At 38.0% G+C, this 11075-nt stretch overlaps 1 protein-coding gene across 1 annotated transcript; it reads right to left on the bottom strand.

Annotated features, from left to right (window-relative positions):
• Positions 1-318: 318 nt before the first annotated feature.
• Positions 319-10961, bottom strand: LOC140942899 (uncharacterized). Its single transcript, XM_073391917.1, has 8 exons — positions 10634-10961; positions 8902-9051; positions 7949-8031; positions 4717-4880; positions 4161-4246; positions 3426-3471; positions 2151-2953; positions 319-945 (listed from the first exon to the last, which is right to left on the bottom strand). The coding sequence occupies exons 1-8, from the start codon at positions 10707-10709 to the stop codon at positions 824-826; spliced, it is 1530 nt and encodes a 509-aa protein (XP_073248018.1). The 5' UTR covers positions 10710-10961; the 3' UTR covers positions 319-823.
• Positions 10962-11075: the final 114 nt, after the last annotated feature.

Genomic DNA, 11075 nt, shown 5'->3' with positions numbered 1-11075 from the left:
TTAGGAACTCTGGAGGTTGAATCTATAGAGATCTGTAGCATAGAGATAGGGATAGCAAGAAAAAAAGAAAAAAGTCACAACAGAAGTCATGGATTTTCTTCAAACTTGATATTAATCACTTTTATTTACCAAAACTACAACTGTACAAATAAGTATTTATATGTGATGATATTCATTTATTATAATAAATCAGGGCTGAAATAAGTCCTGTCCAGTTTCTTTTTAAGGAAGCAGCCTTTGATACTCACTTGGGTTGTTTGTAGCCTGCGAAAACAGACATTTCTCCTCGCTCATGGCGAAGAGCAAGGAGAAACGGCTGTTTTCGCAGGCTAGGTTGTTTGTTTGTGTTGCGGAAACCATCCTTTGTTAGCTTTTGTGTTGAGGTGTGGATATTGTTCAGTGTCCTTTTCATCTGTTGTATTACGTCATTTGGCGATTGCACCCCAACCTCAGCTCCGTAGGGCGGGTTGGAGAGAACCCTGGGAACGACTTTGATTGCACCCATCTTGAACACGTCAAAAAAGACTTCCCCTTAATTTTTGCTTGTCTAGTAGTGCAGTTGCATGCTTCTTTAGTTTACCTTTTAGTTACTACAGATTGCCTTGCCCTGGACCCTCGCCCAAAAAGCGAGTAAGGGTAGTTTCTTGGTACTGCAGAATTAAGGGCTGCTTGTCCTAAGGGCAAGTAAAAATTCACGCTTTTTTTAAAGCCTTGCAGTATGAAAGTTCCTGTTAAATTGATTGTATTTACATACCATTACTACAAAACAGTGCCTACTAGTATAACGTTACATCTAAGAGAAAAAAACAGATCGCCCTGATTTCTATCTGTGATGTTTTTGTTGGCTTAGAGCCAATTTCTGTCTGCGTCGATTCTGTGCTTCACGCTTTTTTTTCTCAATTTCCTCTTTTGAGTATCTTGTTGGTTTAGTAGTTACCGCGCCACCTGAGATGGAAAAAGAAAAGAAAGGAGAAATTTCTTGTATGAGAAGCTTTCAAATCTCGCTTTTTGAAGCAACGCTAAAATTAATAAATATTCAATCACGTTTATTTCCTTTGTTTTCAAGATAAAGTTACATTTTTTCCTTTCAAACAACTCTGAATTCAATGCTGAGTTATTGGCCGAATTTAAACTAAAGACGAATTATCTGTCTCAGACGGATAAATCATCTACTAGATATAACTAATTAGGTGTTTAGACGAATCTTGGCCCCAAATTGGCCTCGTGTGTCAGCACGTCTGTATTAAAGACTTGCTACAGACGAATCACGTGAAGACGAATTTGAGGCTAAAATTCGTCTGAACACCCGATTTATGTCTAGAAGATTTATTCATCTCTAATAACTTGTCTTAGACGGATAATTCTTCTCTAGTTTAAAATTCTGGCATTGAGACTTTTTTATCATAATTTAACAAACTGAATTTAGCACTTAAGATCTAAATTGCAACTGTGCCATTGGAAAGGACACTTAATCCTGTTCAAAAGTCTTCCGTTTAATTTCAGATTCAATTCAATTTGTTTTTTCCTCACAATGTATTAGCACGTACTAGCCTGAAAAAATTCTGGATGGGCAGGATTGATGACATTTCTTCTGTAATTTGAATAACTCAAAAAATTTCACTTGACCATTGTGCAAGTTAAGGGACACCCTTTTCTTTGCACACCGACATGTAATAGTATCCATGCATTGTTCAGTAACAAACCGTTTTCAAATTAATATTTGACTGAGCATTTCATTAATTTAAGAGAGTTTCATGAAAAAAATTTCTTCGACCTTGTCGTAGCCTGTAAACAAAACAAATTTCCTTCCACTCTTCCCAACATTTTTCCTCCATGAACATGTTGTACCTTTACAAGCCATTTAAAACTTTGATGGCCATTCATTGTTGGCATTTTTGCTAGCAGTTCAGATGACAAACAACTCATTGAAAGGTTTAAGGATTCCTGTTTTGAAAAGTACAGTACAGAAATCATTTAGACTGTGCTCATATTCTTGACATAAGAGGCCAAACTACATCTACCATTGTTTTTCCTGTGCAAGAGTCTCTACTTTACAGGAAACAAGAATACTATGAAATGATGACCACTTTATACATCTTCAAACAAGAATCACTGTTCACTAATATACTATAAAATAAATTAATACTTACTTTGTATGTTCATTTGCCCATGACTGTCCTTCTGTCTGCTAGCATCTCCTTCTGCTAAATTTTTCTCATTGATTTTGTGACAATCCTTCTCTGCTTTTACAGCTTTGAAGTTGTCATTTGATGATGTAAGACTGTTACTGCTGTTTATCAGCTGCTCTGATCTTGCAGAAACAGTTCCCTGTATCGAAGAACGTGGTATAAAAGTGAAGGTCCGCTTTTGTGAGAAGTTTTGATCTGTAACTAAATTCTTTTGAAATGCAGACAAATTTTCCTTTGATCCTTTAGCAACAGGAGCTGTTTGTCTTGGTTCATTGAAATCACCAATTTTGCAAGTACCTTTACGAACCAAACTTGGCTTCACATGCAAATTTGACAGCCTACGCACATTTGGAATAGACACTTGTTGTGACTTTTCGAAATCCTCTAGTGCACTCTGTAGAATGTTTTCATCATCACTATCATCAAATGTATCGATGAAATCCCAACTTTCTGTAACTATGCTTTCATTTGAGCTTGCATGATATGCTGAATGGTTCTCGTTCAACAGTGTCTTTTGGGTATCTTTTCCGTTGTCAAGGAACTGGGTATTGGTCATAATTTGAGTCTCTGGAATGTTCTTGTTAAAGGATGGAATTTCCATCTGGCTAAGTAAGATATCATCTTCATCTGTATCCCACACATCAAAGAAATCGCCACCACCAACTGACAAACAACTGTTAGCAGGGTAGCCAGAAGTACACTTTGCTTTAATTTCAGGGTGGTTTAACACATCTGCCTCTTGATTTAAGTTTTGTTGTTTGTCACTGAAAGAGAATCAACAACACACCAAGTTACATGAAGTGCAAAGTAATTCAGTTTAACTTTCAAAAATATTTCTGTGTACTTGTCCATGTCCGTGATTTGAGAGTTCTCAAAAGTCGTCACTGGTAATTTATCAGCTTGGGAACTGCAATTTACATTAAAATCAAAATTTAAGAACGAAAAGCACCCCACATTTAGCGAACAAACCTGTCCACATTGTTGTCCAACTTCTGCAAAGCCTGGAAAGCTGGTTTATGTAGACTGAGTTTAATTAATAGCCAGTAATAATAACAAAGCTATCAGGAACCCCTTGATTATTTAGGTTTAGTTTTTAAGTAATAATTAAATGGTTTCAGGCCCTGGTTCCACTAGCCTTATGTTTATTTGCCAAAAGCGTCTGGCAGTTGTTCAGAAGACACTTGGGTTTCTTCTAAAAGATGCCTTTAATATTGCCAAGGAAGTGATTTCCGGTACCTTGACTCTTGAATGGTTCCTTTGTCTGAAACTGACGATTCCTCTTCTGCAGAAAAAAAAAAAAACATTTACCTTTGTCAACAATGGGACAACGGTTGTACATCCTTACAAAAACTGACAAGAGCATGGTAAACATTGTTGTTAAAACCACACACAACTGAGACATCAAGACTGTAAACGATTTACAGAAAAAGCCTTCTAAAACAAAACAAAGAAATTGTACCAATTATACAACAAAAAGCTGTGCCAAATTTTTGTTACATAGAATTTATCAGCAATCAGAGAAATGAAATCTTTCCTCCAGTTCCTATCTCTTTTTTTTTCCTGTAAGTTGACACCTATTGTATGCTGAAATGAATACTTACTTAGTCCCATGGGGTGTCTACTTATGAGATCTTAAAGTGTAATAATTTATTAATTATCTCTTAGCTACACACTCTAAACTTGATTGGCCAATTTAGCGTACATCGATAGTGTAACTACAAAAATGTCCTGATTAACTTGAGCGGGCCCCATTTTTTCAAACATTAAGGTGGATAGTGCTATCGATAATGCAATTGGTTTCCATCTGATACTACTTATCCGCTGGAAAGTGATTTATCCCATGGATAGCGCTATCCAATGTTTGAACAATGCGGGTGCCAGCTGCAGTGCTCAAAAGTTCTTAGATTAGTAGACACATGATTCATTGACAACAGAAGAAAATGTCAAATCCCTGGTTTCTTCAGTCCATACCTGTCTTTTCCACAGGATGAATAAGTAATTCAATGTCTTGCTTCAGCAGTTTCATCTTTGACTTATTGCATTTTCTAACAACTCTTCTGTAAAAGAGTGAATTTATATCCACGATGATAATATCATTACAATGTTAAATGTATGGGGACTTGTGTTGCTTGGATACTCGGTATGACTCAAAATATGTGTGGTTATACTGTTGGTTTTCTCCTATTCTGTGCAACTACAGTAAATGGCAGAGGTTTGTCCAAGCAACATGCTCTATAATTTAAATTTGAGATTAATATTATTGTTTAACTTCCTTGAGCAAATTCTTAGGAGGAGTTGTGGGTAGCAGGGGGTGGGGGTTGGCAGAGACAAAATGTTACAAGATGACTAATACAATGTCTACACATGAAATTACATTTTTCAGTGTGTTTATTTCAATGTAGTAGTGGTTTTGTCACTGCAAAAAGTCTCTGTTACATGTTCCTATGAGTGAACTATTCATTTTTAACACTGCTTCATGTTGCTGCAACTCATATCCTGGTTTAAGAGAGTACTATTATTGACAAACCTCGGTCTTCTGGATGGTGTTTGAAACTCCTTTGTGCTCTTCTGTTTTGTGACATTCTCTTTCTTATCAGCTGTATCATTGCTACTTTTTGGTAAAGTTGTTGTGTTATCTCTAGACATCCAAAATGCAAGTAACGGTGGATTGGCCTCTGGGGTATGACCAGACTGAAAACAAATAAGATAGATGTTAAATTTAATCAAAGATGGAAAAATTTTGAAGAAAATTCTTAAATGACAGTAATTTGCTATTAAAAACCCTTCTGGCCCTTGTTGTTCAAAAGTTTGATTGTGCTATCTACCAGATAAATCTCTATCCAACAGATCAGTAAGAGGGAAGCTGATTGCGCTATCCACTGGATAGAGATTTATTTATACAATGATTTGAATACTATGCACGCCTTGATTGGTCATTGCCTGTGATTTATTAGAGTACAGATACATGGATAACGTCATGGGAAACTTGTTTTCTTTGTTTTGCTCAATGTGGCGCACAGTTTTGAAAATGTTTGTGAGATTATTTCAGAGTAGTGAAAGCCTTGAAAAAAGTTTAGCAGTAGCTACTTCTAAAGAAGAAAAAGGGAGAAACAGAAACAAAACGAGTTCTTGCCAACTTGAGAATACCTTAACTGCAAGAAATTACCACAACAGTTGCCATCATGTGTCATCGCTATGAGAGGCTCACAGTTTTGCAAAATGCTTTTGTGATTATTCTGCTTTGAGCAAGTGAAGGCATTGGAAAACTTTTCAGAGAAACTGTATACAAGAAAAGATGAAGAAAAAAGGAAGAAGCAGAGATGAAAAGTGGTGTTTGGGACTTAAAAGGGCCTTAACTAGCACAAATCCTTAAACAGACAAGCAGTACAAGGAAAGTATGTGTACGTTGTTTTTTCCTCACTTTTCATTTTATAAAACAAATAGATTCCATGTTGCCATGGGTCTGGTCAGTAACAGATCACAAAAGACGTCAAAATGTGGTAAAAACATCAATGGCACACTCATCTACGGCTCTTGCCTGCGTGCAGACGTCTCCTATTTCCTTTGTTGCACATGGAAAAGGGACGCCTGCATAACGCCATCGCTAATCGTGTTCCAGCGTCCCGCTGGGTTCCCAAGATCTTGGGAACATGCTGTGATAGGCTGACACACAGTGCGCATTGTTTGACTCAACGCTGATTAGTTGCTATCAAATCTGGTCTGATAATGCATGCTGTGATTTATGTAATCGGGGTTTTCCAGCCAAAACAAATCAAAACATGTGCCATTGTGTGCAGACCTTGCAAATCTTGTGCGAGGCCACGGAAAAGTTAATGTGTGTGACGAAATTATTTCTTTACAGTTTACTGTGTATGACACATCACATCATATTTGTAAACAGTGTCTGAGAAAACTACAAAAGCGGCGTGGACTTCGCACCAGGCAGGCATTTTGGAGAAAGCCAGCCAAAGAAACTAAAATCTTTATTTAGCCGTAACAAAGAGAGGTCGAAAAAAAATTTAAACACTTTACAACTGCATCTGAAATCAAATCCTATCAGGAACACCCACAGAAGCATAAACCACAGGAAATGATTACTCAGTATGCATGTAACAAACCTGCTTCATGACCTCTAAATGTAAGACTTAGTGTGGCAAAAAAGAGATTTACTCAGTCAAAGTTTAGAATGCTACATGCACTGTGTAGTGCTAGTAACCTTCATACGAGAGAGAAAAGAAGAAAAACCTCTGTTCAAGCAGACTCTTAAGGTCACGTTTCGCATTATCAGGAGCATATGATGTTGTGTTTGGCCTGTCAACTCTTATTTCTAACCGGATATTATTTCACAATTTATGCGAAATAGAATACCCTGCCAGCCGGACGCTAGAACATGATTAGCGACGGCGTTACGCAGACGTCCCTTTTCCGCGTGTAACAAAGGAAATAGGAGATTTCTGCACACAGGCAACTACGGCTCATGTGCCACTTCTTTGCTTTTACTACATTTTGACGTCATCTGTGATCTGTTACTGAACAGACGCACGGCAACATGGAATCTATTTGTTAACCAGTGGATAGTGTTATCTACTGGGGCCAGTATAGTCTGCTACACAGCCGTTTTTAGAGTCGTCACGCAACGGTCCTCCCCACTAATGGCTGCTGAAAACCGAACTACATTCCTTTCCCATGATTAGCCAATTATAATTCAGCTCCTATTTTCTGGAAGGTGTTCGCCCCAAGTTTGCGGTACTGTGATTCCTCCAATCACAGCTTTGCTTTTATCGGTGCCCCATGTGTGAATGACAGAATAATCAAAATCGTTGCTTGAAAACAAGCAATTAACTACAGTAGTGTTGTCGTAGTCGAATCCTATTCAAAATTTAGGAGATAAGCAGCAGCAGCAAGCAAGTCGAGCAAATTGTGATGCACAACATGGATGTGCTCATAAAGTTGCCAGGTATAGTTTCAGGAAATCGCTCATCGATAATTTATAAGATTACTTTTTGAATCAGTACCCTGGAGAGTTTAGTCTTCACAGAACACAATGAGCGCTTTCGGCACATTAAATTCTTCACTACCTATCACTACATATGCACGTTAAATAAAGAACCAACCGATCCTGGTAAAAGTCTTCCAGGCCTATCAAACCTTTTTTTCACTTGGAACTTTCTTGACCGCTTAAAACAAACTTTTTTGCATATTAACCTTTTCCTTGCCTGAAAACACAGGGCCCATCTAAATTCAGCGACGATTGATTGATTTGTCGAAAACTGAGAAGCGTGCTCGCCTCCTAGCGCCCTGCGGCTCATGTATTGTCAAATCTCTTATACATGATTGGCTTGTTCGTTAGACCACAAACACAAAGGGAAAGGAATTAGTTTGGTTTTCAGCGGCCGTTTGTGGGGAGGAGTGTTGCGTGACGACACTAAAAACGGCTGTGTAGCAGACTAGGGCCAGTAGGGTATAGAGTTGAACCTCCACAATGGCCAAGTGAATAATGTAGATGTCATCACAGTAAGCAAAAACTCAATTATTTTGTACATTTTGCAAACTAAAATCATGGTCTTGATTTGAGAGAATAAAGGAACTTGACTGTGATTACTTGTATTGGCAAATTTTATTTGTTTGCCCCCTGAAATACCAGGATGTGACATTGCTTTTATCATATCAATCCTGATGTGCATGCAGAGATGGTGGGTACATGAATAAGGTCTATTTGTTTCATCACCACGTATCACAAGGTCTCGGGAGGCACCTACCTTATCTGCCAGCTTCTGCACTAGATCTGAAATTTCACCACCACTGCTGCTGCTGTCACTTCCATAATGTTTTTTCCTTTTACCTGATTGAAACAATGTCAAAAAATTAATAGCTGCTACAACCAGCCCATTACAAGTCTCACTATGTTCCTTTGCAAATAATGTGGAACTTCAGGCCATGGTTGTTCAAATATTGGATATCTACCAGATAAATAACTATTAAACTATCAAGCAGATAAGTATTAGGGAAACCTATATAGCATTATCCACTGGATAAAAATTTATCCATTGGATAGCATTATCCACCTTTTGCATGAACAACCGCGGCCAGAACTGACAATACTATTATTCTTTACAGCCCTGTCACCTTAAGATCTTGCCTTGACAAGTTACATACTTTGAAGCTGTAGATAAGTAAAAAGCTAGCTGATCTGTTCTAGGCCAATTCTTTCTGGCTATTTCTCAGAAAAATCATAAAATCAATCAGTGCAGTTTGTAAATTTTTCATTTTAATGTTGAAATAAACTTCTCAATCTCATTAATAATTCATAGAGAAAATACAAAGGAAATTAATGTTCAATGAGTGTTTGAAAATCAGATGAAAAACTGCTCATTTTTGCATCCTTAAGTTCTCCTTCTAAAATCATTTTGTTTGAGAAGTAATGTCAAGTATTCGACACAGCTGTGTTTCATCACCAGATGAAACACCACGAAGTTCGTCAAAAATACTCCGCTGTGCGTCATATTTTTAACTCTCTTCTTGGGGTTTCATCTGGTGATGAAACACTGCGTCTCATGCTTGATACATTACTTGTCTTGAACTTCTTGCCTAACCAGTTCAGAGAGCCCTAATTTCATCTGAAAAAGGTTAATTGTACTGGTAATACTTTAAGTAACTGGTTGACTACATGTATTTTAAACCCAGTTCCAAAAGCAGAGAAGTAGTTACCTACCTAAAGACAAAGTCCTTGCAGGTGAAGGAGAGTTGTTGTCCCACACTATCTCTAGAGATTGATCAGAGAAAGAGTTGTTAAAGCTGCTTGCAGCAGGGAAACCACAAGGAAAATGCTGCAGTCTCCTGACTGGAGTTCTAGGAGGAAACCCTGCAAAACAGAATAATAACTGGAACTTGTATCAACCACTATATATGGCTAGATTGCAGCTGCAACCAGATGGCACCATACACCTGTAAATGTAGACTCAAAGGCACTTACATTATGTCATCTGGTGTTGAATAAATTGAATAATTTAATTTTGTACAAAAAAAAATAAGCAGGGCATCAACACAACTACTGGTGCAGCTTGCAGACGACTCTGTAAAAAAAATAGCTTCACATGCACTTTTGAATATGCAAAAAGATCACAGAATATGCACAAAGATCACAGAATATGCACAAGGATCACAGATACCTTGTATTCAGTATGCACGACAGTCATTTAAGGGCCAGGAATTTCCCCTGACTACTAAGAAAATGACCCCCAGTTAATTTCATAAGAAAACAGAAGAAAACAAGAATTTGAAGATATCCCTAGCTGCCTGATTCCCAACCTACTTGTTGTATTAACCTGACAACTTGAAATCCTAGTGACAGCCCTGCATTAACAACAGACCTGGATTAATCTTAATCATAAAACAGATCCTCCCACACCCGACAGTTAACCCTAATTTCTAGAAACTCCAGTTGAAAGAACATGAAAGTAGCCTCTAACTGTTGGTGAAACTGTGATTTAGTTTAAACAGTAGATTACCACATCTGTATTGCTACATGAATAAATGTTGTTTTGTGCCATGGTTTTGTCTTGCTTCTTTTGTCTACGTGCCTTATCATGTTGCGTGACTTTTCATGGGGATCTTAAAAGCAGAGGAGGGATTTAACTGGACAAAGCCCTATTTCTGTCTGTTAAAAAGAGGCCACTGCAATGACACAGGAATTTAAATTCCTGAGACAAGACTACAAGCTCTTGTTTTCTCCCATTCCCCACCCAAAGCCCCCCAGAGAGCTTGCTAGCAGCCTATCTGCCTGCCAATGATTGGCTCACCAATAAATAAATAGAGCTCAAGATGTATTCAACTCTTTGGACAGAAATTTAGATTTTTTCGTCATATCGACCAAGTGTCGTCCAAATATCACCTGATAGTATTGACCAACACTCAACCAAGGGGTGCAAAATTTAATACACAAGATCCTAACAATTTTTAGCAGTGCGACGACCCGGGCTCGGGGGGGGGGGGGGGGGAGGGGGGCACTCCCTCATTTGGCCTATACGGGTATGTGCCGCTGAACAGGGTATGGTTTTCAAGGTCTTGAGTCTTAAACAGGGTGTAGAATTTCATTATTCTTTTAGAGTCACGAAAATAATAACATTTTAGGCTTCAATAACATTATTCTTGTTCTCATAACTAACTACTATTGCCTTTCCACAGGAATGATGTGGATAAAAATCCACACTTAAGCTTACTTTTGATGCGATGTGGCTCGCGTTTCATATTTTCGGAATGAGGACGCGCTATTTACATTAGTTTGACGTCAACGAAACTTCCAAAAAGTTGCATTGTAATGAGGCACTTACATTTTAAAGTTAATTTATTTTATATAATTTATATAGTCTTTAGTTTATAGGATAAATACAATCTTATCGTTTGAGGTTCAGCGAAGCTACCGTGGTGCTTAATCAATAATTTACCTGACTCATTTCCACGCCCTTGCGTTTTATCAGTTGATCGCCTTTTTCTCATTTGAAAACACTCTGTGATATTCATATTTCAGATATGAAGCCATTGAACTCTACCATACTCCTTTACTCAACGGGAAAAGACAGTTTCAGAAAGATAAACACAGTTCATGGCCACATTCTTTCAGCATACCGTGCAAATATGGCGGCAGATTTCGAACAATTTGCCTCGATTTCACGCAACGTTTTCATTGGTTTTCAAGGGCCGGTTTCCAATGAAGCATGAACGCGTGGTGTACTTGCGTGAACTTCTGAAACTCGCGTGTTCAGAACTATATGGATGATCCCCAGGGGCCCCACTCACATATTTTAATGACGGGGGGGTCCGACAGAGGTTCATATTTTATACCCAAAAAAATCCCAACTTCAGAATTTGTCTACCCAAAAAAATCCC

Source organism: Porites lutea, chromosome 7, assembly GCF_958299795.1.
Source record: "Porites lutea chromosome 7, jaPorLute2.1, whole genome shotgun sequence".
Classification (NCBI taxonomy): Eukaryota; Metazoa; Cnidaria; class Anthozoa; order Scleractinia; family Poritidae; genus Porites; species Porites lutea.
This window is presented reverse-complemented; position numbering and strand designations above follow the sequence as displayed.